Genomic DNA, 27,196 nt, shown 5'->3' with positions numbered 1-27,196 from the left:
GAGCCGCTGGGTTAGGCACGCACCATCACACCCAGCATTGTGCTCAGATTATTAAGAATTATTCTGTTAGCTTCTGGACTAATGGAAAATGTTGGGTCATTTGTGTCTCATTTTTGTTTTCTATTCCCAGCTGGGAGGCACCATCGGAGACATCGAGGGAATGCCATTTGTGGAAGCATTCAGACAATTCCAGTTTAAGGCAAAAAGAGAGAATTTCTATAATATCCATGTCAGCCTTGTCCCACAGGTAGGCTTTCCAGATAAGTATATGGACAGCAACTTTGCTCAATATTTCTATGATATTTTTTGTGTCCTATATTTGAAACTGGGGAGCCATTAATTGTCCAAAAGGCTACTTGTCTGGTGTATTGACAGACTCATTTCTTTTTAGCCCAGTGCTACTGGAGAACAAAAAACTAAACCCACACAAAATAGTGTCCGTGCGCTGAGGGGATTGGGTTTGTCTCCAGATCTGGTAAGTTAACCACAGTGGGTAAGTTTATCCCTAAAATCTCTTGGAGTAGGACCTTCATATCTTTTTTTTTTTTGGTCCTGGGGGTTGAACCCAGGACCTTCACATGCTAAGCACATGTTCTGTCTCTAAGATACACTTCCAGCCCTTAATCTGTTACATCATCCAAGTCCTTTGTAGTTCTCCAATGGTTCCTTATGACAATGAGCTTTTTGTATCTGGGAACCAGGAAAGGCTTATTTCCTTATGTTTAAATCGACCATTTATTCTTCTTCAGCCCTCATTTGATTGGCCACATTGACAACTGGGCAAGTGCAATGGTCTTGCCATTTGTGTGGTTCCTGGATCCTTTTGATTGAAGGTGGGATCCTGGGATTTTTCTGTGACTCTGATAAAGATGGGCTATCACTGCAGTTGTTGTTATTATTACTATTTTTGGTGGTGCTGGGGATTGAACCCAGGGCCTTGTGCATGTGAGGCAAGCACTCTATCAACTGAGCTGTATCCCCAGCCTCACTACTGTTATTTTAGTCTAAAGAGTGGTGTGGCCTTGTAGCACATAATCTGGTTATTACCAATAATCTAGATCAGGGATCTGCAAATAATAGTTCTCAATTTAGCTGCCTATTTTTGTAAATAAAATTTTTTTTTTAAATCAAACCCAGGAGTGCTTAACCACAGAGCCACATCCCTAACCCTTTTTATATTTTATTTTGAGATAGGGTCTCGCTAAGTTGCTGAGGCTGGCTTCTTTTTTTTTTTTTTTTATTTCATATGGGGGATTGAACTCGGGGGCACTCAACCACTGAGCCCCATCCCCAGCCCTATTTTGTATTTTATTTAGAGACGGGGTCTTACTGAGTTGCTTAATGTCTTGCCATTGCTGAGGTTGACTTTGAACTCGTGATCCTCCTATCTCAGCCTCCCCAGCTGCTAGGATTACAAGCATGAGCTACTGCGCCCAGATTGGAGATAAAGTTTTATTGGCATGCACTCAGTTATTTCCCTGTTGTCTATAGCTCCTTCTGCACCGCAGCAGCACAGCTGAGGATCGGGACAGTGACTGACCTGTCAATTTAAAATAGTTCCCATCTGGGCTTTTGGAGAAAAGGTTCATCAACCCCTGATCTAGCTCTTTTCTTGTATTTAATGAAGCAACATTTGTGAGCCTTGCCTCTGTTCATCAGAGATGTGCTGACATTTTGAGCTCTTTCTGGTAGATTTGTGTTGAATTTGATTGTTTCCTTATATTAGTGCTGAGCCCAATATCTAATAGTCCAGTGGACTGCTTAAACTGAGCAATCGCATACCTGGCCAAATCTCTTGTACTGTAAAGAAATGAATATAGTGTCATGCTAAAAATCAGTGCAACATGAACATCCCAGTTCCCACTTGCTGACCTGTGCATAACTGGCCTTGACAGATTGTCTGCCGAAGTTCAACACCCATTGAGATGGCCGTGAAGGAGAAGATTTCTATGTTCTGTCACGTAAACCCTGAACAGGTTGGTGCTGCCCTTCAGATTTTATTGTCTTGCACGAGCTTCTTCTGAAGCCAGAGTTTCGTACCTCTTCAATATTGTATTGTTTTGGGGGCACTTACATAAGCTTTGGGGGCATCTTATCCAGCTATGGCTTCCTAACTCTTAAGTGAACAATCTTGAGTCTCCTGATTCCTTAGACATCATTCCTTAATTTATAGGCACAAACCCACTGTGAGCTTTTTAACTCACAAACTTCACATAGGTCTCTCACTATTTAGAGACAGGGTCAGCCAATAAAGCTGAGAGACTTGCTAAATTACTGAGGCTGGCCTGGAACTTGTAATCCTCATGCCTCAGCCTCTTGAGTTGTTGGGATTGCAGGTGTGTGGCACCACGCCCAGCTTCTCCTAATTGTCTTTTTAATCATGTCTTTCCTTCTGGACACTTACTGCTTTCATTTGTTTCTCCTTTGTACAGCTTAAGTCACCCTAAGCCACACCAGTACAGTAACACTTGTTCTCTCTCTGCTAATCACAACAGTGGCCTCAGTTCGTAGCATTACTATAGAAACTATATTATGACTTGGGCTCAGGCCCTATGTTCTGTAGAACTTTTCACCTGAGTATTGTGACAAATTAGTTTTTCTTTTTCTTTCCTTCTCCTATCTGTTGTCTTTTGTTTCCAGAAGGCTCTAGCCCAAGGGCTGGGACTTGGCTATAGTTTATAAAGTGGCATAATGGTGGTCAGGCAAAGGATAAGGTTTGGTAGAAACCTTTTTCTACATATGAGCCCTGAGTTCTCTGAAGTCTAAAAACCATTTAATGGGGTTTTTAATATCTTGGGAGGCAGGCTGATGAAGAGCCCCCTGCCTGATGCTTCAAAGTCAGTAAATGAGTTGGAACTACTTTGAAAAAATAAAGAACTCTTTTGTCTTTGTCTTTTGTCATACCATTTTTGTTTTCTTTCAGTCGTTTGGAGTACCCATCCTATTGGTAGATAGTACTTTGTGTATATATTTTGAGATAGGGTCTTGCTAAGTTGGTGAAGCTGGTCTCAAACTTGCAATCCTCCTGTCTCAGCCTCCTGAGGTCACTGGGATTACAGATGTGTGCCACCACGCCTAACTAATCTCCCCACTTCTTAGTTGTAGCCTTTTCATGAGTAGTGGTGAATCTGTATTTCAAGTTGTTTTCATCTGTATCTCTGAGGAGGTGATGAAGAGGGCCACAGTGGCATCTCTGTGGACATGGCCCATCACCATATTTGAAAAATCTCTCTGGCCTGGAGGATAAATGAGTAAATAGTTCCACATTTCATGCCTTCCACTTTTGGGAGTTGCAGCTGGGCAGAGATTTCATTAGCAATTGGGGTGGAGCCCCATACTAGTGATATCTTGTGTCTTGGAATTGCATTGGTGCATGCACAAGAGAGGCTCTGTAATCTGAGTATCAAGTTGATGATATTCAAACAGCTTAAGAACACTTGACTTAGAGCTATGGGCTTGGGTAGACTGAACACAGAGTTGGCAGAACATTTCTTGGCATTTATTTAGGATGTGGCAGATCCTTAAATGACTACAAGTAGCCCTTTGGATGTATTTGAGAGGCTGTTGAAAGCTCATTAGGGTAAATGTGAAAAACAACCACAGCCAGACATCAGCTGCTATTTAAAAGTATTCTTCTCTTCTAACAGGTACAATTAATTTTACTGTGGTCAATGTGCACTAGCAAATGTACCCAAATGAAGGGAGCAGGGGACAAGATTGCAGACAGAAGCAACTATAGTAGCAGTGACAGAAGACAAGGTGCATGTGTTCAGTGCGACTGCTTTAACTCACACGTAGAAGATGGTGGCTTGGACAGTGCATCTTGGATATTGATCTATAAAGCATCTACATTCTAATACCAAGTCTCTGACAGCAGCACAGTGTCACTTCTGACACTAATTACCCAGAGTGGCATCCAATGCCACAGGTTTAAGGACTCAGTGTCTTACAAGACCCCCTCCCCCGACTCTCGCAAGTTTCCATTGTTCCCAAGCCACCTGAGCTTCTGCCAGCTAACTACAAGTTTGGGGCTTCCATGATTCCCTTCTTTGATAGTGCACTAGAATAACTCACAGAACTCAGGAAAATGCTATATTTATAGTTCCTATTTTATTATAAAAGGTGCAAATGAACAGCTAGATGAAGAGATGCAAAGGGTAAGGTCTAGGAAAGTTCTAGGCACAGGACTTGCTGAATCAGGGTGTGTCTCCCTCTTGGTACCTCTATATAGTTTCCCACTGGGAAGTTCTCCTACAAGCTTTGCTCTTCCAAAGTTTTTATTGGGGTACTATATGTAGCATGATTGAATATCTGGCCATGTGTTTGAACTCAATCCCCATCCCCCACTTCTTCCCTCCGCACAGGTTAGGCTGGTGGCTGAAAGTTCCAGTCCTCTAATTACTTGGTTTATTTTTCTGGTCACCTTTCCCATCCTGAAGCTACCTAGGGGCACTGGGAGTCACCCCAGCTGCATAATAAAGATACTCTATTACTCAGGAAACTCTGAGGATTTTTCAAGCGCTATACCAGGAACTGGGGACAAAGATCAGTCAGTTGTCTTTCATCATTTTCAAGTGATTGGTTTTAGGATCCCTGTGGATACCAAATTCTGTGAGGCTCGAGTTCTATTTTAATATAAAATGATGCACATAACTTACATATATCATCTTTTTTTAATTAATTTTTTTTTGTACCAGGGATTGAACCCAGGGATGCTTAACCACCGAGCCACATCCCCAGTTCTTTAAATTTTTTCTTTCGAGACAGGGTCTTACTAAGTTGCTGAGGCTGGCTTTGAACTTCAGATCCTCCTGCCTCAGCCTCTGGAGCTGTTGGGATTATAGACATGAGCCACCTTTGTGCCTGGTCACATCCTCCTGTATACTTTTATTTATCTCTAGGTTGCTTATAATGTCAAATACAATGCAAATACTATGTAAACCGTTGTTATGCAATACTGTTTAGGAATAATAACAAGAAAAAATTCTGTACATATTCAATACAGATGCAGATATTATTTTCTGAGTATTTTTGATCCATGGTTGGTTATATCCATCAATGTGGAACCCGTGGATATTGCTGTATATTTATTTTTTATTTTAACATGATACCCATTGTTCTGGAAGTAGAGTAATGAACTCAAAGAGTTTTGTTATTAAATCAAACTCACCTTGTATTAATTCTGACTCTCATTTAGGTTACTGGATTTTCTTATATCAGTATAAACAAACTGCCAGTCTCTTGAGTTTTGTCTCATTTCTGTGGCACATTTGAGGCAATCTATCTAAGTGTGGTGTTTTATTATTATTGATTAGGTCATATGTATCCATGATGTTTCTTCCACCTACCGAGTGCCTGTGCTTTTGGAAGAACAAGGCATTGTTAAATACTTTAAAGAGCGATTGGACCTGCCCATTGGTGATTCTTCAAGCAATTTGCTTTTCAAGTGGAAGAATATGGCTGACAGGTATGTGAAAGCAATTACTTATAGAATCTTTAATAATTCCTGTACTCTGAAAATGTCTGGAGCCTTTGATTTTGCATTACTTAAACCAAAGTGAATTGAAGGAATTTTTACCTAGAAGGAATATTTTTAATTCTGGAAGGATTTTTAAATTTTTATTTTTATTTTTTAAATTTTTGTAGCTGTAGATGGACAGCATGCCTTTACTTTATTAGTCTATTTTTATGTGGTGCTGAGGATCGAACCCAGTGCCTCATATGTGCAAGGCAAGTACTCTGCCACTGAGCTACAATACAACCCCAGGAAGGATTTTTTTTATATTTAATTTTTTTAGTTATAGGTGGACACAATGTCTTTATTTTACTTTATGTGGTGCTGAGGATTGAACCTAGTACCTCACACATGCAAGGCAAGCACTCTACCTCTGAGCCACAACCCCAGCCCTAGGATTTTATTTATTAGTTTCTCTCTCTCTGTCTCCCTTTTCTCTCTCTTCTCTCTCTTTCAGTACTGGGGATTGATCCCAGGAACACTCTACCACTGAGCCATATCCCCAGCCCATTTTTATTTTATATTTTGAGACAGGATCTTGCTAAATTGCTGAGGCTGGCCTTGAACTTGTGATCCTTTTGCCTCGCCTCCCCAGTAGCTGGAATTACACGCATGTACCACCATGCCGGGCTAATTTATTCCTTATTAAGTTTTACATTTTTTAAATGTTGCAAGCTTTTTGTTCCGTTTTGTTTGTTTTTAAGACTTGGCTAACATTTCCTAAAGAAAATCCTGTTGAGTGGGAAGTTTCAGCTATTACCATTAATGTTCAATTCTGCAGCTATTAACTAGTTCATATCATTATTAAAATTCCTGACAGGTTTTTAGCTTTAATATAACTATTTTAATTTAAGCCAAGTTTGCTTAAATTTCAAGTCCTAGAAATAAAATCCCAGAACCCTGTTTTCTTTTCTTCAATGCAGTTGAGGTGTGACTCTACAAGTCACAGGCTACCTGATTGCTTGTGCAGCTTAGGTCAGTAGATTCTGGATTCAGACTCTGGCTGTCTTACTAACTGTAAATCTGGGTAGATTACTTCACTTCTCTTGGCTCGTCCTATTATCTATACATATCAGGAGCCTACCAGTACCTACCTAGTGGGAATTAATGAGAGAAAACACAGGACTTCACATTGAGTCAGGCACCAAGTATTGGTTGCTGATGTTGGCAACCATAATTCAAATGATTTGACCGTGACAAAATCACTGAGTTTGAAATACTCTTGCCCTTTCACTTAAATATTTTTTTTCATTTTTTGGTTCTGTGCTAAGCAGGTGCTCTGCCACTGAGTTATACCCCCACACCACTTTCACTTAAACAACAACAACAACAACAACAACCCCAAAACTGCTTTAGACTTTCTGGGGCAAGTAGAATCAAGAATAATGCAAAATTTCTGACTTAGGTACTCTAATAAATAATGATATAATCAAGCCTCTGCCCTCTAGAAAGCTTTAAAGAATTCGACATTTTGTAGGAATTTTCTGAGTAGCTTGGAGCTGATCCTCTTTAGCACTAGGATTTTTAGTATTTAACTCTTCTATTGAAAATAGCTTTATGCTTCTAAACTTTCTTTTATTATTATTATAATATTTTTAAATATTTATTTTTCAGTTGTTGTTGGACACAATACTTTTATATTATGTGGTGCTGAGTATCGAACCCAGGTCCTCACAAGTGCTAATCGAGTTCTCTACAGCTGAGCCACAACCCCAGCCTGATTTCTATTATTATTATTATTGGTACTGGGGATTGTACTCAGCATTTCTTTCCCACTGAACTACATCCCCAGGCCAACCCCCACTTTAAAATCTTTTACTTTGAGAGAGGCTCTTACTAAGTTGCTGAGGCTGGCCTCAAACTTGTGATTCTCCTGCCTCAGCCTCCTGAGTTGCTGGGATTACAGGCATGCGCCACCATGCCTGGGTGCTTATATGCTTTCTAAAGCCAAATGTTTGGTCTTTGTATTAGTTTACTGTAGCTGCTGTAAAAAAAAGTACCATAACCTGTGTGTCTTTAAATGATAGAAATTTATTCTCTCATAGTCCTGGAGGCCAGAAGTTCCAAATCAAGATATCCGTAGGGTTAGTTCCTTCTGGAAACTCTGGAGTATCTGTCCCATGCCCCTCTTCTACTTTCTAGTGGCTTCCTGCAATCCTTGATGTTTCTTGGCATATGGTCCTAACACTCTAATCTCTGCCTCTGTGTTTACATCACCCTTTCCCTTGTGTCTTCTCCCATTCTCTTCTTTTGGAAGTATGCTTGTCATTGGATTTATGGCCCACCCTAATCCAAGATGATTTCATCTGGAGATCCCTAACTTAGTTGTATCAACAAAAATCCTTTTTCCACATAAGGGGGACATATTATTTAGGTGGGCACCATTAGCTTTATCATAGTCTTTACTCAAAGGAGTTGTTGATAATTCCACATGGGCTGTGATACTGGTTAACTGATAATGGTGATGTAAGATATCCACTTTTTTTGTGGTGCTGGAGATGGAACCCAGGGCCTCACACATGGTAGGCAAGTGCTCTACTACTGAGTTCCACCACCAGTTCCTATTCTTTCTTTTTTTTTTTGGGTACTGGGTATTGAACTCAGAGACACTTTACCACTGAGCCACATCCCCAGCCCTATTTTGTATTTTATTTAGAGACAAGGTCTCACTGAGTTGCTTAGCACCTCAATGTTGCTGAGGCTGGCTTTGAACTTGAGATCCTCCTGCCTCAGCCTCCCAAGCTATTGGGATTATAGGCATGTGGCCCTGTGCCTAGCCATATTCTTTCTTTCTTTTTTTTTTTTTTTTTGAGAGATGGGTCTCACTATGTTGCCAGGCTGACCCTGAACTCCTGGGCTCAAGTGATCCTCCTGCCTCAGCCTCCCAAGTAGCTGAGACTATAGGCATGAGCCAGTGCACCTGACTAGAATGTCCATTCTTTAGATGTTGTTCCCTGACTACTCCTATTCAAAGGAGCAGCCTCAATGATGGAAGCCCAGTGATACTTGGAGCCAGGGGTCCTTGGTTAAACTGGAAGGAAAGCTCGTGGAGCACCCCTCTTGGCTTTGGGACCTGCCTGGGGATAGGCTTGCAAAGTGGATTCCCTCTTCTGTTCCTGCAGCAGCTTATAGTTGTACCCAAAGCTTGCCTGTACCCCCTGGTGTTAGCTTTGTGGAGCACACCAGGCTGTTCTGGGAAGGGCGAGTCAAGAGGGAAAAAGGGCACAAGGGATTGCCTGCACAGCGGCCCCTTTCTGGCTGGTGTGACCCGTGGACTCACCTGTTCCAGCCACCACTAAGTGACGACTCCTCCTTTGGGAAGCCCAGACATGAAAGAGCCAAAGGAGGAGTCAGCTGGAGCAGCTTCCTTCCCAGGGCAGAGCTGATGTCCCTCCTCTCTTTGGAGGAGGGAGGAGGAGTAAGGCCCAGTCAACCTGCTGTGCAGAGGCAGCTGTGATTGCCAGGACCCAGGTGTGGGTCACCTGCCTCTGAAGTCATCATCATTGCTGATACTTGGCTTCCTATCAACTAGCTTTCTGTTATCTGAATCCCTTAGGGAGAGATGGCATGAGATGTGTGTAGCTGTGGAATCTCCAGAGCAACATAAACTTTAGCAGGGAGGTCAAGGTTTAGCAGCTTTCTGTAGGTACTTCAGTCACCTTCCTAGAAAGTACTTTCCTAAACTGGGCACAGTGCCACATGCCTGTGATCCTGGCAGCTGCGGAGCCTGAGGCAGGAGGATCACAGGTTCAAGGCTAGCCTTAGCAATTTAGCAAGGCCCCTAAGCAACTTAGTGAGGCCCTGTCTATAAATAGAAAACTTAAAAAGGGCTGGAGATATGGCTCAGTGGTTAAGCACCCCCTGGGTTCAATCCTTGGTACCAAAAAACAAAACAAAAAACCCCACAAAAACCAAACCAAAACCAAAACAAACAAAAGGAAGTATTTTCCTGGCAGTTTCCTCCACCCAACCTGTTTTTGGCCATGCTATTCTTGTATAGAAGAAAGATATTTCTCACCGTGGAATTTTTGGGAGGTGTTAGTGCAAGGGCCACATCAAAGACCCAAAACATGTTCAGCCCTAAGATGACATTTCCACCTACTTAATACCAGGTCATATGTTTTTCTTGTTCTTTGAACAGATTTCTTGATGAAAGCCACATGAAGGATTATGTCTCTAATGGTGAATTGTGATTGAGCATCTTCTATAGAATGGAATTTTCTCATAAAAATGATCTAAATGGCTTGTAATATTTTAAATAGTTCTCTTAGCACCATTCTTCAGGCATGGCATGAATACGCAGACATTTGTGAGCCAGCTGGGAATGCACGAATTTAAAATGGAGACATTTTGAATGCACTTTCTTATACAATGTCACCTTATGAAATTAATATAGGAATGTTTTCTATTGACAAGTAGAATGCTTTTTCTTATTCAATGTCACCTTATAAACTAATTTATGAATAGCTCTTGTTTATGAGATAGCTTTTTAAATGTTTTGTTTTGAATGCTTTTAAATTTTCTCAGATTTATATCTGTACCTGCTTATACAAGCCAACATTGGCATTTATTAGGATTTTGAAACCTGGTGAGGAGATTTTGGTGCTTTGGAGGGGAGATTTGACTCAGGTTCATCAAGCATGAGCCTTGTCTGCTCCTAATATTTCTTTTTTTTTTTTTTTTTTTTTTTTTTGGTGCTGGGGATTGAACCCAGGGCCTTGCGCCTTGTGTATGCAAGGCAAGCACTCTACCAACTGAGCTAAATCCCCAGCCCTGCTCCTAAGATTTTATTAAGTGCCTTGAAATTGGAGCAGTGCTATCTGTTTTTTTTTTTTTTTTTTCAAACTAGGGATTGAACTCAGGGGCACTTGACTACTGAGCCACATCCCCAGCCCTTTTTTGTATTTTATTAGAGACAGGGTCTCACTGAGTTGCTTAGCAACTTGCTTTTGCTGAGGCTGAGCTTGAACATGAGATTCTCCTGCCTCAGCCTCCTGAGCTGCTGGGATTACAGGCGTGCGCCACCATGCCTAGCCTGTTTTTTTTTTTTTTTTTTTTTTAATGATGTTCCATGACATGCATATAAACTTTGAGCTTGTCTTTCTTCTCAGGTATGAAAGATTACAGAAAACATGTTCCATAGCCCTGGTTGGTAAATATACCAAACTCAGAGACTGCTACGCCTCCGTGTTTAAGGCCCTGGAACACTCAGCCTTGGCCATCAATCACAAGTTGAATCTGATGGTGAGTCTAGACCAGATCTCCCAGATATGTCAGCCTTTAGTCCAATACCTTGTGTTCCAAAGGGGCAGGTTGTGCCAAAGGGTCCCTGCAACCACACTCAGATGGACCAGGACTCACAGGACTCAGTCAGTGTAAGGTCATACTCATGGCTAAGATTTATTGCCAAAGAATATAAAGCAAAATTGGCAAAGGGAGAGGTCTGGGGAAACCAGGTGCAAGCCTCCCCCAGTGGAGTCTCACAGATTGAGCTTGATTCCCCCAGCAATGACTTGTGACAACATGTGTGAAATGTTCTCTACCAGAGATGCTCATTAGAAACTTAGTGCCCAAGTTTTTTTTCTTTTTTTCTGGAATGCTAGGGGTTGAACCCAGGGTCTCTTGTATGCTAGGCAAGTGCTTTACCCTTGAGCTAGCACCCCCAGCCTGTGCCCAGGGTTTTTATTGAGGGTTGGTCATGTAGGTACTCTCTGCTTACTATGTACCTGAATTCCAGCCCTGCAGGAGGGAACCATGTACTCAGAGTAAATCTTGTTGTTTGTAACAAACACTTTAGGTACAAAGAGCCACTCTTATCAGTTCTTGGAATGATGGGAACCCTTCTGAAATCCACACTTCCAGATGCCAACCAAGGGTCAATCTTTTAAGTAGTCCTCTCCAAGGATAATGGTTATGTCTTCTGTGCTAGCTTTTTTCTGCATACAGGTTTAAGGCACATTTCTGAAATTAGACTTTGCATAGCCAGTTAAACATATATTTCATGCTCATTTAAGCACATTTTATTTACCTAACAAGAAAATAATAGAACATTCCTTTCCCTTTAGCATTAGGTAGGATAGAATACAGATTTTTAAAATGTTTTCCTTTTTTTCATACTGGGGAATGAATCCAGGGGCACTTTCCCACTGAGCTACATCCCTAGCCCTTCTTATTTTATTTTACTTTGAGACAGAGTCTTAGTAAGTTGCTGAGGGCCTCACTAAGTTGCTGGGTTGTTCTTGAATTTGTAATCCTCCTGCCTCAGCCTCCTGAATTGCTGGGATTATAGGCCTGTGCCACCCTGTCTGGCCTGTATTGCCCTTTCTGACTTGAAGGAATAGTCCCTGGTAAACAATGGCTATTTGTTTTAAAAATCATTATTATGGAATAGCAGAAGTTTGGTTATTATATATAGCCTGAATATCTTCCCCACTGGCTTCTAATCACCAGTCTTCCTCTATTTTCCATGCTGTACCAGTGATCTTTCTAAATTCTGTTCTTTTTGTTCCTGTCATCCTCTTACTTAAGACTCTTCAGTGGTGTCTGAGTCTGTTTGGGCTGCTACAACAAAATACCACAGACTAGGTGGCTTATGAACAATAGAAATATATTTCTCAGTGTTCTGGAGGCTGAGAGTTGAGATCAGGACCCTAGCAGAGTCGGGTTCTGGTGAGGGGCCTCTTCCAGGTTGTAGATGGTAATATCCTGTTCTGGTAATATCCTCATTTGGTGGACGGGATGAGGGAGCTCTCTAGGGCCTCTTTTACATGGGCACTAATCCTTTTCATGAGGGCTCTGCTCTCATGACCTAGTTACCTCCCAAAGATATCTACTACTATCATATTGGGAGTTAGGATTTCAACATATGAATTCGGTCTTTTTTTTTGGTATTGGGGATTGAACCCAGGGGCCTTAACCACTGAGCCACATCCCTAGCTCTTTTTTTTTTCATTTTGAGACAGGGTCTCCCTAAGTTGCTTAGGGCCTCGCTAAGTTGCTGGGATTGGCCTGAAATTTATGATCCTTCTGTCTCAGGCTTCCCCCCCGCTGGGATTACAGGTGTGTGCCATTGCACCTGGATCAACATATGAATTTTGGGGACACATATTCAATCCATTGCAAGTAATTTCATGTGTAAAACACTGTCATGGCTTCTCAGCTTCATCATTTACTTCCCTCTGACCAATCAGATCTTTCCTCTGGCTAGGCAGAGCTTCTTTTGAGGGTCTTAGAGTACAGAGTGAGTGATCAGCACTTTTTCTTTTCTCTGAGAATTCATAGCCTTCTCCCTTCCTTCCTTCATCTTCTGAACACCTTCTTGGTCACCTCGCGCGCGCGCACACACACACACACACACACACACACACACGCTTATTCTTGGTGTTTAGCTTTTTAGATATCTCTCCAGAGATTTTTTTTTTTTTTGGTACCAGGGAATTGGATTGAATCTAGGGGCACTTAATCATTGAGCCCTAGCCCTATTTTATTTATTTATTTATTTATTATTTATTTTTTTAGTTGTAGTTGGACACAATACCTTTATTTTATTTATTTATTTTTATGTGGTGTTGAGGATCGAACCCAGGGCCTTGTATGTGCTAGATGAGCACTCTACCACTGAGCTACAACCCCAGCCTGAGCCCCAGCCCTTTTATTTTTATTTATTTATTTTTTTAAAGAGAGAGAGAGAGAGAGAGAGAGAGAGAGAGAGAATTCCAATATTTATTTTTTAGTTTTCGGCAGACACAACATCTTTGTTTGTATGTGGTGCTGAGGATCGAACTCGGGCTGCATGCATGCCAGGCGAGCGCGCTACCGCTTGAGCCACAGCCCCAGCCCTTTTAAAAATATTTTTTTATTAGTTGTTGATGGACCTTTATTTTATTTATTTATATGTGGTGCTGAGAATTGAACCCAGTGCCTCACACATGTTAGGCAAGCGCTCTACCACTGAGCCAGAACCCTAGCACCATCCCCAGCCCTTTTTATTTTTTATATTGATACTAGGTCTCACTAAGTTGCTTAGGGCCTCTCTAAGTTGCTCAGGCTGACCTTGAACTCTCATCCTCCTGCCTCAGTCTCTGGAGTTATTGGGACACGCTACTGTGCAGGCTTTCCCTTTTTTCTTACAGCGTTCACCTCTATGTTAGGTGTGGTTCCTATTTGAAGCATTTTCTTCTTTGCCTCTTCATGATCCCACCACAGTACAGATGTCTGTTTATTTGGCTTTGTAATCTTTGCAAAGATTACGAGCCACGAAACAGCATCTTTTTCCAGCCCCAGTGCCCAGTGCTGTGGTTGCATAATGAGTACACAGTCTCTGACTTATGATGATTCCACTTATAATTTTTCAGCTTTATGATGGGGTGAAAGCACACCCATATGACTCCCCTGTTTTTCATTTTCAGAACGGTGTTTGTTTAAAAAGCTATTCAGGGCTGGGGATGTGGCTCAAGCGGTAGCATGCTCGCCTGGCATGCGTGCGGCCTGGGTTCGATCCTCAGCACCACATACAAACAAAGATGTTGTGTCCGCCAAAAACTAAAAAAATAAATATTAAAAAAAATTCTCTCTCTAAAAAAAAAAAGCTATTAAATGCTTTATTATAAAATGGCTTTGTGTTAGATGATTTTGCCCGACTATAGGCTAATGTAAATATTCGAAGCTTGTTTAAGGAGGAAGGCGGGGCTGAGCTATGATGTTTGATAGGTCAGGTGCAGTTTTGATTTATGATATTTTCAACTTGCAATGGGTTTATCAGGCTGTAACCCCATCACAAGTTGAGCAACATCTGGAATTATTGAATAATTGTGTCATAATGTTAGACAGTTCTAGTATTTTTGAGTGCTTATTTTTCTTAAAGCTTCCTTTCATCTGTTGGATGTTTTTTAGTACATAGACTCCATCGATTTGGAGCAGATCACCAAAATCGAGGACCCTGTGAAATTCCATGAAGCTTGGCAGAAGCTATGCAAAGCTGAGTGAGTACCAGGGCTGTTCGCACAATGCTTTTTCTTTAATTATTCCATTTACTCCAATTACTAATCTTTGTGCATTTTGAAAGGTAATTTAAAATAGCTGTCTTCACAGGTGGCTGTGCTGCATCCAACATTGCTTTGAAATGCGCCAGATTAATGTTGGCGGAGTGTGCAACAGAAATGGTTTTATTTGGGGAGGATGGGGAGACTGTATTAGAGGGAAGGTGTGTTGATTCTACCAAAAGATACAGAGATGAATAGTACATACACAAAGCCACAGGACAAGAATGACTACCTTTTTCCCTTGATTTTTCTTTGCTTTTCTGCATGTTTTGCTTCTAGGTTTTATTTCACAAGTAATGGACAGAACTCTTGGGGGCAGCATTGTATCATGAGGTAGCATGACCTTGCCGGTTTTTCTCTTGAATGCTTCTAGTCTTTTCACCTGAGTGTTTGACTAGACAGCCTCCAGCCAGGATATTTTCATTATAACTATTTAATTAGCAATTGAAATCTTATGCTGGTTTTACCAGTGTAACTCTTTCTGGTTATGCAGGAGAGCTTAACATTTTTACAACAGGGCTTTGAAAAGAACCTTACCCGTTTTCATTCATATTCTTCTTCCAGTGATATTTTTTTGTCTTTTTTTTGGGGGGGGGGTGCAGGGCAGTACTTAGCCTTAAAATCTGGGCTTTCAGCACGCTAGCCTAGGAGTGTTAACCCTGGCCTTCAGTGGCATTCTTTATTGGATTGAGTTTCCCAGTTATTACGTTCAGATGCCACAAAGAGCTATCAGAAAAAATATATATCAAGGTCACTGGTGTGAAATTGTCATAACTTCTTCATAGCATTGAGAGGATTTCAAGAAGAAAGTCCAGGATATGAAATCATGTAATCGATTCTGAAAATAGAACTTGAGTATAGTTTTTTTGGATTTGGAACTAGTAAGCACGAATGGCTGAAAACACAAGGTTTAAAGATAAAAATAATGGGTGGTCAACTTTACCCTCCTCTTATGTTGATTTCAGTGGTATTCTTGTGCCTGGAGGCTTTGGAATCAGAGGAACACTGGGAAAACTCCAAGCAATTTCTTGGGCAAGGACAAAGAAGATTCCCTTTCTAGGTAAAACTCATATTTATTGATCCTGACTATGACTTAATTAGATTTTTTTGACACCTATTAGGGGTAACACTCAATAAGGTTTGCTATTGTGAAGATGTGAACTTAGATTTGAATATTCAGGCACCAAATAGTCTGCTATAGGGGTTAGCAAACTCTTATTTTGCAGGCGAAATCTGGCTCATAGCCTGTCTTTGTTTTGTTTTGGTACTGGGGATTGAATTTAGGGGTACTTTACCATTGAGCTATATCCCTAGTCCTTTTTTATTTTTTATTTTGAGACAGGGTGTCACTAAATTGCTGCATTCTCCCTAAATTGCTGAGGGTGGCCTTGAACTCCTCTTACTTCAGCCTCCCGAATTGTTGGGATTATATGGGAGTCCTGGGATTTATAGGCGTGGGCCACCACACTTGGCTCTATTTTTGTAAATAAAATTTTATTGGAACACTACTATACCAGTTTGTTTTACATATTGTCCATGGCTGCTTTTGTGGTAGAATGACAGTTTGAGACCCTATGGCTTGCAAAGCCCAGAATCTTACTGTCTGGTACTTTACAGAAAGAGTTTGTCCCCCTTAGGAGAACCTGCCACTGTTCTAGCAAGTTCTGGGTAGCAAGAGGCTGGGAGAAGTCTGTCTGTGCTTGCTCTGACCTCTGATTCCCACTCCAACCTGTTCTCTTGCCACATCAAGCAAAGAGCCATTCAGTGGAACTCTATAATAATCTTTCTGTTTAGAAAGGAAGTGTGTTTCAGTTGAAATGTATATGCTCATTTCTAGAAAAGATAATATAGAAAGGGCAACCGATGTCATAGGAACAACTTTTAAAATTCAGTGGTCAGGTTCTTTTTTTTTTTTTTTTTTTTTTTGTGCTGGGGAGTGAACCCAGGGCTTTGGTCGTGCTAGGCAAGTACTCTACCTCTGACCCACACCTCTGGCCTTTTGTTTGTTTATTTGGTGCCCAGGATTGAAAGCAGGGGCAGTTAACCACTGAGCCACATCATCCCCCACTTCTTATTTTTTATTTTGAGATGTGGTCTCACTGGAGTGCTTCACTGAGCCTGTTTAGTCTTTTTATTTTTATTTTTTTTAAGAGACAAGATTTTACTATGTTGCCCAGGCTGGCCTCAAATTCCAGGGCTCAAGTGATCTGCCTTGTGCTCCCAAGTAGCTGGGACTAGAGATGCTGGACTCCATGCCAAGTATAATGTTGGGTGTTTTTAATGGTCTTGTTCAAATTAGAAAGCATGGCTCTGTACCAGGAAGCCAGATGAAATGGGACGTTGATGTGCTTAAAGGCAACCCTGCAGCTGGGGATTCTGGTTGGAGGCTTCGGGTGAGGTGGGGGGTGGTGTGTGTGGAGAAGCCTAGTTTCCATTGTACTTTAGATGACAGATTTATGAGCTGATTGGACAGACTTTGCTGCCTTTTACTATGAGCAGACTATTTTTCCCATTGCAAATTCTGTGATTAGCTTCCTAGGCTCTCTGCTCTTGGGATCCCTTTTCAAAAGAGAAGACAGGATCAGTTATCTTGATACCTGTTTTGTTTTACCTTGGTCTAAGCTCATCTGGGCCTTTGTTTTCTTTTGATGTTTCTATTTAAACTTGGTTTCCATCTAAACATGATTAATATTTCCAAGATAAGTTTCACTGAACAGAATGGTTTGTGAGTCTTTTTAGGTTTCTCTTGAACACAGCAGCTCTTTATGTTCCCGCCATATGGAACTTTCTGGAGTCCCCCGAGCACTCAGCTGTTTCCTGCTTATCGACTTTTGTTCTGGCATGCCCCATGTATTGATTTCTTCCTGCTTTCCATCCCCTAGATACCTTGTATATGTCTATAACAGCATCTGCAGTGCTTCTTGGCATTTTATTTATTTTTTTCAGTGCTGGGGATGCAGTCCAGACTTCACCGAAGTGCTCTTCCACTGAGCCATATCCCCAGCCTTTGGTGTTTGTTTAATGGAGAGAATTGGTGGACTGTAGTAAATGTGGAGATGGATTTGGGGGCATCCAGTGGCAACAGGCCTTGGGTGACAGAGGTCTCAGCCTTATGCCATCATTGAGTTCCCTGTTCAGTTCCATTTTGTCTCCTTCCCTATTGTCTGCCATGCTCACACCCACAGGGCAGGTGCCAGTCCCCAAACTGCTCTGCAGATTAGCAGCCTGAGGTTCCTTAAATACTAGCCCTTTGGCTGGCCTGAGGCTGCCCTCAGGCCACACCTGTATTTTGGCTATGAAATCTTGTGAAGTCCCATCCCAGGGAATCTCCCTCTTAAATCACTGTTGTTAAATATTCTCTGAAGAAATTAGGCCCTCTGAGGTGGATCTGCAATCCACACACCTACCTTGATTTAGGTGGAGATGTGGAAAGCTTCTAGAACTTTGCCCTCTTCTTTTCTGTTCTCCAGTGCCTTCTTGTTCACACCTAAGGTAGATCCTTAGTAGTTTAACCCCCTTCCTGGTTCTGCTAGGGACTTTTCTGAGCACTGAGGGGACAGTAGGGAACAGCAGGGAACAAAACAGGCAGTCTTACTCTCTTGGAGTCTGCATTCTAGATGGAGGAGATAAGCAGATACAAATGAGCGGAAAATGTGAATAAATACAAAATGTGTTCATTTTCTGTATATGTGTGCATTTTAAACTAGGAGTTTGCCTTGGGATGCAACTAGCAGTGATAGAGTTTGCAAGAAACTGCCTTGATTTGAAAGGTAAGTCTAATAAACATTTATTTAAAAAATTATCACTTAAATATTTTTAGCAATATTGGTAAATTACTGAACTCTTTTCTTAATTTTCAGATGCTAATTCCACAGAGTTTGAACCAAATGCCCTAGTTCCTATGGTAAGTGACTTGTTTATCTTTCTGGAATATTCTCCGGGATATTTTACTTTATTTTATTTTTGTGGATGGATCCCAGGGCCTCACACCTGCTAGGCAAGCACTCTACCATTGAGCTACATTCCATTCTCAGCCTGTTGATCTTTCTGGGTCCAGTCATTGTCATTTCATTTCTGGCTCTTGCCTAAGCTCATAAGGGGCAATTATTATTTTTTCCTTACAGTGCCAGAACATTTAAATTTTTATATGAATTTATTATTATCTATTATCTTTACATCAAACGGCTTTGTTCGCAGTTGTCTATCTTGTCAGCTGTGCCTTGAAGAAAAGATACAGTCCTGGACTGATTTCTCTTTGTAGCAGCTTTCAAGCTTAATGTTTAGGAAAGGATTAAATTGGCTGTGACAACAATTTATAACAGTTAATATAAATAAATGAGCTGTCCTGTCTCTAGACTCATCCCCGGTCTGTCTATTTTCCACATTGGTGGCCATCTATCTTTCTAAAACAAAAGTGACAACCATTCTGCTGCTGGGCCTCATGTTCCGCCAATTCCTTTCCCCCTAAAATATTCAGTGCAGAATTGTTGGCTGGGCCCCAAAGGCTGTTGTGATCTGTCACATGCTGCTTTGTTCATTTGTCCCATAGCATCCCAATTCCTCCCATGCTTTGGGTTTGATGTTTGAACACATGTAGCCTGAGATGTCCCCCATCTTTTGATCTCAATAAAACCAATGAAGAATTTAGCTAAAGCAACAATTTGGTTATTAGAAACTTTCTATTCATCCTGAGAAGCTTCTCCTGACCTCATGTCTTTCCCCGCCTCTGCCTTCTTTGGCCACACTCACTGCTAATAAGGCAAGCTCTATATGATTGTGCTTGGCCTGAGTTTGCCTGGTCACCAGTTGCCTGTGCGCACACAGTTGTGTCCTGGCTGCTTAGCACCCACCTCTAATAGAACATGTGACTCACCAACCAGTTGTGATTGTGGTTTTAAAAAAAAAAATAAATTTTCTTAATTTGTTCTAATTAGTTATACATGATGATAGGATACATTTTGACATATTATATAAAAATGGAGCATAACTTTCTCATTCTTCTGGTTGTGTGTGATGTAGAACTACACCGAATATGATTTTTTTAAATATTTTTTTTTTTAGTTGTCAATGGATCTTTATTTCATTTATTTTTACGTGGTGCTGAGGATCGAACCCTGTGCCTCACACATGCTAGGCAAGTGTTCTACTGCTGAACCACAAACCCAGTCCATGATTGTTTTTTTTAAAACAATTTATTGAGATATCATCACATACTATGAAATTCAGCTCTTTGAAATATGCCATCCAATGTCTTTTAAAAATTTTTTTAGTTTTAAGTGGACACAATATCTTCATTTTATTTTTATGTGGTGCTGCGGATCGAACCCAGTGCCCTGTGTTCGCCAGGCGAGCGTGCTACTGCTTGAGCCACATCCCCAGCCCCAATGTCTTTTTTCTTTTGTTTTTGGTACTGGGAATTCAACCCAGGGGTGCTTAACCATTGAACCACATTCCCAGCCCTTTTTATTTTATTTTTTTATTTTGAGCCAAAGTCTTGCTATTTTGCTTAGGGCCTCATTAAGTTGATGAAGCTGGCTGAGAGCTTGTGATCCTCCTGTCTCAACCTCCTCTGAGTCGCTGGGATTACAGGCATGCACTGTCTGCCCAGCTCCAGTGTCTTTTAGCATATTCATAGATCTGTGTCACTATCACAGCATCAATTTGGAACCATTTTCATTACATCAAAAAGAAACTCTCCTACCCCATAGTTGATATCCCCAAGCCTCCTGTCCTCCACCACTCCCCACCATGGGCAAACATTAATCTACTTCTTATGTTTATAGATTTGCCTATTCTAGTCCTTTTATATAAATGGAATAATAAAATGTGACCTTTCGTGACTAGCTTCTTTCACTTAGCCTAATGCTTTCAATATTTGGCTATGTAGTAGCATGTATCAGCACTTCTTTTTATGGGTAATGAATATTCCATTGTATGGACATATGCATTTTATTTTTCCATTCATCTGTTGATGGGCATTTGGGTTGCTATTGCAAATAATGCTGCTTGTGAACATTTATGTACAAGTTGTTGTGTGGATATATTTTCATGACACTTAGCAGTGGAATTGCTGGGTCATATGGCATCTCTATATTTAATCCTTTGAGGAGCTTCCAGAGTTCTCCAAGGAGGCTATAACATTTTACCTTCCCACCAGCAATGAACAAGGGTCTCAATTTCGCCACATCCTTGGGAACACTTGTTACTATCTGTCTTTTCGATCATAACCATCCCAGTCGATATGAAGTGGCATTTCTTTGTGCCTTTGATTTGCATTTCCCTGATGGCCAAGGATGTAGAGCATCTTTTCAGATACTTATTGGCCACTTGTATGAATTCTTTGGATATTCATATCCTTGGCCCATTTTCAAATTGGGCTATTTTTGTTTTTGTTGAGTTGTAAGTTGTTCTTTATGTATTCTAGATACAAGTTCCTTATCAGATATATGATTTGTTCTGTGGACATTTTGGATCAGATCATTCTTTGTTGTATGTGAGACGCTAGATGCCAGTAGGACCCTATCCCCCAACTCTGAAAATACCTCCAGTTTCCTGGGGGCAGGTGCAGAATTGCCCCTATCGAGAAGTGCCGACTTAGAGAAATCTACTTCTGTTCCTGTTCCCTCCTTTCCTGATGATAACCACTTGTTCTTTTTTTTTTTTTTGGTTTATTTTTCCATTTAAAAAATATGAGTAAGGTGAGCTGGGGTTGTGGCTCAGTGGTAGAGCACTTGCCTGGTACATGTGAGGCACTGGGTTTGATCCTCAGCATCACATAAAAATAAAATAAAGGTATTGTGTCTATCTACAACTAATATACACACACATGTAAGACCCTTATGTCTCTCTGTGACCTCTCCCTTTCTTAGATAAGTGATACAAACTCTCCATGTTTTTTTTTCCTGCTTTGCTCTTTCCACAACATTATATGCTATAGATAATCCCATGGTAGGATACAGATTCTTCATGCCTTTTTTTTTTTTTTTTTTTTTTTTTTGGTATTGGGGATTGACTCCAGGGGCACTTAACCACTGAGTCACATCCTGAGCCCTTTTTATTTTTATTTTGAGACATGGTCTTGCTAAGTTGCTTAGGGCCTCACTAAGTTGCTGAGGCTGGCTTTGTACTTTCTGTCCTCCTGCCTCAGTCTCTCTGGTGGCTGGGATTATAGGCATGTGCCACCACACCCGGCTCTTCATGCCTTTTTATAGCTTTGAATAAAATCATAATGAACCATAGCTTCCTAGCCAGATGGTACTTTCAAATCTTATGCTCAGAAGTCCTAATACCAGCAAAGAGTTCCTTATGAGGTTTTAATATAAACTAATTTCCTAATAGTTGATATAGCTATACCAGGAAAATAATGGGTTTTCTTAAAGATATACTTTGAGATAGGATGTGATTTTACCAGTAGATGCCACTGTTAGATAACTTTGGCATAGCTCATTCTTTGATGACTTTTCTTTCTTCTTTTCTTCTTTTTATGGTACTAGGAATTGAACCCAGGGGCACTTAACCACTAAGCTACATCCCCAGCCTGCCTCTCCCTTTTTAAAAATATTTTTAGTTGGCAATGGACCTTTATTTGATTAATTTATTTATGTATTTTTATGTGGTGCTGAGAATTGAACCCAGTGCATCACACATGCTAGGCAAGCACTCTACCACTGAGCCACAACCCCGGTGCCCCCAGCCCTTTTTGTTTTTTTGTTTTGAGACAGTGTCTTGCTAGATTGCTGAGGCTAGCCTCGACCTTGTGATTCTCCTACCCCAGCCTTTTGAATAGCTGGAATTACAGGTGTGTGCTACCACACTCGGCATTGATGACTATTCTTTATTCTCTGTGCATGTGTGCATGTGCACATGTGTGTACACTCATCAAATAAATTTGTAAACTCGGGGTAAATAAAAAAAGGTTAAGCCCTGGGGCTGGGATTGTGGCTTAGTGGTAGAGTGCTTGCCTAGCACCACATAAAAATAAATAAATAAAGGTATTGTGTTCAACTATAACTAAAAAAATATTTTAAAAAGTTAAGCCCTGGTGTAAAAATATTTCTTATTTGCTCCCACATCATCTCAGTTTCCTTCCCTAGAGGCAACTGCCTTTATCTATTTCTTTTGTTATTGGTTCAGAAGCTGTGTGTGTGTGTGTGTGTGTGTGTGTGTGTGTGTGTGTGTGTGAGAGAGAGAGAGAGAGAGAGAGAGAGAGAGAGAGAGAGAGAGACCTACCCACGTGTGTGTATATAGATGTATTTTTTTTTCTTTTTGGCTGTGCTGGGAATGGAGACCAGGGCTTTGTGCATACTGGGCAATTGCTCTACCATTGAGTGACACTCTTGATCCCTGTCCTCCCTTTTAAAAACTGACACATGCTAGTAAGCTTGGGACATTGTTCTCACCTTGCTTTTTGTACTAGTTGCCCCACATCAATGGATCTTTCCCAGCTTGCTCTTATTTAGCTGTATGTTCTATGGATATGTCAGTTTTTATTTAATTCGTCTTGTATTCAGGTTGTGCCCTATGCTTTGTTAATCTTAAATCATGCTGCCAGTTAGTCTCCGTGTACATATGTCCCACACCCACACGTGAACACATCTACAGGATGAATTCCTCAAAGGGGAATTGCTAAGTTGGAGGCTGTGTGCATTTTACATTTCGATGGCTCCTATACACATAAGTGAGATGAGAACAATAAAACCTAATTGCTATTGAACATCTTTATAGCCTGCAATCAGTTTGCTGGAGAAAAATAGCCATAAGAGCCAGCGTTTGTACTAATGGTGAGAAGGTTATTAAAGAAAAAGACTAAGGTGGCAGAATCACAAGGCAGCCAATGAATGAAGCCTAGGAAGCCACTTTACTTGAGCAAATCACAATAACCTAGTGGTCTATGGTCATTCTGCCATTCTAGCTAAAAAAGTAAGCAATTTGGAGGCTCTTGTAGGGTTTATTTGTTGCTAAAATCTGTTTTGTGGGCATCATGATCCTCCTTTGGCATGCATGATAAATGTTATGGTTGCTTATGGAATCAGTGGAGACCCTGGCACCCAGAACAGATATAAGAGGAGGTGATTCTTACACATAAAAGAAGGAACATAATGTTCTCTAAGGGTTAAGGTCACCTCTGAATCTTAGAGTAAGTAAAATCTAATAGTGTCATTTCTCTGCTTGATCCCCAAGGTGTAATAGCAGGCTCTGGGAAATTACAGTGTATTTAGGGTTCTATATCAACTCTGGTGTTTTGGATTGTTTCAAAGTAGTCTTTGCCTTCTAGATGATGATTATGAAGAACATAGCTGACTTACATTATCTATGTCAATCCCATGTCAGCTGCTGACATTGTTGATCTTGACTTTGGCTTAAGATCTCTTTTGTTCATCTGTAGGGTAGTGTATAACATTGTGGACTTGTGGCACTGAGGCACATACATAAGGAGTAATCTCAATCTAATGTTTAGACATGTGAGCTCCGTGAGGATAAGTAACTCTGAGGAGACGGGTGGGGGGGGGGGGAATAGACTTGTGGATCTGCTTAACTGAAACCATTTCATTTTCATTTGTTGAAAAAGATAACCAAAACCACAATAAATAAACAGAACAAAATAAACAAAGAAAACTCAAGCCAGATGCAGTTGCATAAACCTGTAATCCCAGTGACTCAGGAGGTTGAGGCAGGAGGTTTACAAGTTTGAGGCCAGCCTGAGCAATTTAGCAAGTCCATAAGCAGCTTAGTGAGACCTTATCTCAAAACAAAAAATAAAAATTAAGGGGCTGGGGTTATGGCTCAGTTGTAGAGTGCTTGTCTAGCACGTGTGAGGCACTAGGTTCAAACCTCAGCACCACATAAAAATGAAGTAAAGAAATTGTGTCCACCTACAACTAAAAAATAAATATTAAAAAATTAAAACAAAACAAAAAGGACTAGGTATGTAACTCAGTAATAGAGTGTTCCTGGGTTCAATTCCCAGTGCTGCAACAGACAAACCCCCAAACAACAACAAAACCTCCCTGAATTTGCATAACACCCTGGAAACAGAATGTCTGTTCCAACTGCAAAACACAGCAACACACATGTGCACACCAGGATGGTAGTATTGGTAAGAAAAAGCAAGAAATTTGAAGTACTTTATTAAGATGCAGATAGATATTTGAGACTGATAGTTGATATTGTTTCACTTTTGGTTATCATTAGTATGACTTAACTTTCAAAGTTAATTTAATTTTATATCTCATGGTTGATTTGTGAAATAGTCACTTATAATTAAATTACTCTTCACCTGAATTAACTTTTATGTCATACATTAAGCATAATGAATGCATTACATTTTTTGCCTTTATTTAAAACCGTGTTTGAAATATTTTCCCTTCCTTAATTTTCAACAACTTTATGTGGTATGCAAATTGAGATATTTTTAAAAAACCAGACAGCCCATTTAGAGTTACCTTTTAGGCGACTTTTATTACTTAGGGGACTAATTTGCCTTGTGAACATTAAAATATTTCTCAACTGACAAAAGATCTTATAGAAGTTATTTTGAAGTGAGCTGGGCTAAACCCCCTCCCTATAAAAGCAGTTATTAAGAATTCAGCTCTAATGTGGTGAAATAGCTTTTTATGGACCTGTCCTGCAACATAATAGTTGTTTGATCCTGTCTCTAAAGAGATGTTAGGTTCTGAGTTGATAGCAGAATGAGATAGACTGAGATAGAAGACTGAGACCTTCTACCTGGACAAAGAAAAATTCTCAAAGGGAAACCTTGCACACTGTTGATGGAAATGTAAGTTGGTATAGCCATTATAGGAAAGAGTGTAGAGATTCCTCAAAACACTGAAAATAGCTGGGTGTGGTGGTACACGCCTGTAATCCCAGCCATTTGGGAGGCAGAGGCAGGACTAAGACAAGTTCAAGGCCAGCTTCCGCAATTTATCATGGCCCTGTCTCAAATAAAAAATAAGAAGGACTTGGGATGTGGTTCAGTAGTAGAGTGCCCTGGGGTTCAATCCCTAGTGCCCCCTACAATCCCCTCAACAACAACAACAACAAAAAAGAACTAAAACTGCCCTAGGGATGTAGCTCAATTGGTAGAGTGCTTGCCTCACATGCACGCCCTGGGTTCAATCCCCAGCACCACACACACGCACGCGCATGCGTGGGCACACACACACACACACACACACACACACACACACAAATAAATGGAACTAAAACTAAAAACTACCATATGATCTAGCAATCCTTCTTCTGGATATATATCCAAAAGATGTGAGCTTAGTATGTTCAAGAGATGTCTGTACTTCCATGTTCATTGCAGCATCAATCACAAGAGCCAAGATGTAGAATTGACCTAAGCGTCCCTCAATGGATAAAGAAAATGTGGTATATATATACAATGGAATTTCATTAAGTCTTTAAAAAGAAGGAAATCCTGCCATTTGTAACAATGTATATGGACCTGGAGGACATTATGTTAAGTGAAATACCCCAGACACAGAGGCAAACACTGCATGATCTCACTTATATGTGGAACATAGAAAAAAAAAATGGAACCCATAAAAACAGAGTGGAAGGGCAGTTACCAGGGCCTGGGGGTGGGAGAAATAGGGAGATGTTGGTCAAAGGGTACAAACTTGCAGTTTATTAGATGAATCATTCTGGAGACCTAATGCACAGGCCTAGTGACTGTTGTTAATAGATCTCAAGTGTTCTTGCCACACATGCACACACACATATAAATGGTCACAATGTGAGATAATGGACATTAGCTTGATTTTTAACAATCTTTTCACAATGTATGCATATATGAAAACTCATATTGTACATTTTGAATATATATAATTTTTGTCAATCATTTCCTAAGAGTTTTTTTTTTTTTTTTTTTAAAAAGAAATCTCCTTTCCAGGGTGAGGGCCTCTACCTAATGACTCAGGGCATCTTTTCCTGGCCTTCATCCCTGTGTCTTCTCTTGGAAAGGAGACAGTGCAGCTTGGAGTGAGCACCCATTAGTGAATCACAAGGGTAATCCATTATGTTAACAAAAAAATGAGTGACAAAATGAGTACTTCAAATCTAAAGTAGTTTAAAGCTTTTGTACCTTGAGTTCAATAGGAAATGCCTTAGAAATAAGTATTTCAACCTCTTTAAAGACTTTTTTTGGCAGTAGGAATGATTGAATGTTAGTGGAAAGGGATTACTTAAAAAAAAAATCACTGTGTTTGGAGCTTGTCCGCTTCGTTGAAGTCCCAAATACAGTGTATTACAAATCAACCGAGTTCATGATTTCTCTTGCAGTCTAGCTGAGGATTCAAGCCAGACTGGAGAAACAAATAACCAAATACATGGGCAGTATATGAGGGTGCCCTCATTAATGTTAGTGATATTGTCCACTAGAACTCTCTGTCATGATGGAATGTCCTATATCTGTGTCATCCAATATGGTAGCCAGTAGCCACATAGAAAGCAGTTGATATGTAGCTAGTTTGGCTGAGGAATTGAACTTTAAATTTTATTTAATTTTCATTAATTTATACATCAATAACCATATGTGTCTAGTGGCCACAGTATTGGACAGTGCATGTAGGTCATTCTTTCTACTCTGTCAGCCAGAGTGTGACCATTTATGTCACTCTCAAGAATTCAGAGT

The 27,196-nt window shown here is 40.5% G+C and overlaps 1 protein-coding gene across 3 annotated transcripts in view; it reads left to right on the top strand.

The window, feature by feature from the left end:
- The window catches only part of Ctps2 (CTP synthase 2), a 99,818-nt gene that overhangs the window by 22,437 nt on the left and 50,185 nt on the right, over positions 1 to 27,196 (top strand). For all 3 annotated transcript variants that reach the window (XM_077106388.1, XM_077106386.1, XM_077106387.1), the window contains 9 exons: positions 131 to 247; positions 392 to 475; positions 1,896 to 1,976; positions 5,316 to 5,467; positions 10,627 to 10,759; positions 14,408 to 14,496; positions 15,522 to 15,616; positions 18,264 to 18,326; positions 18,417 to 18,460. In XM_077106388.1, the coding sequence (XP_076962503.1) occupies positions 131 to 247; positions 392 to 475; positions 1,896 to 1,976; positions 5,316 to 5,467; positions 10,627 to 10,759; positions 14,408 to 14,496; positions 15,522 to 15,616; positions 18,264 to 18,326; positions 18,417 to 18,460 (858 nt within the window). The remainder of the gene's footprint in view (positions 1 to 130; positions 248 to 391; positions 476 to 1,895; positions 1,977 to 5,315; positions 5,468 to 10,626; positions 10,760 to 14,407; positions 14,497 to 15,521; positions 15,617 to 18,263; positions 18,327 to 18,416; positions 18,461 to 27,196) is intronic.

The sequence above is a fragment of the Callospermophilus lateralis genome, chromosome X (assembly GCF_048772815.1).
Source record: "Callospermophilus lateralis isolate mCalLat2 chromosome X, mCalLat2.hap1, whole genome shotgun sequence".
NCBI classification, from domain to species: Eukaryota; Metazoa; Chordata; class Mammalia; order Rodentia; family Sciuridae; genus Callospermophilus; species Callospermophilus lateralis.
Note: the sequence above shows the minus strand (reverse complement) of the source record. Positions and strands in the feature narration are given on the sequence as shown.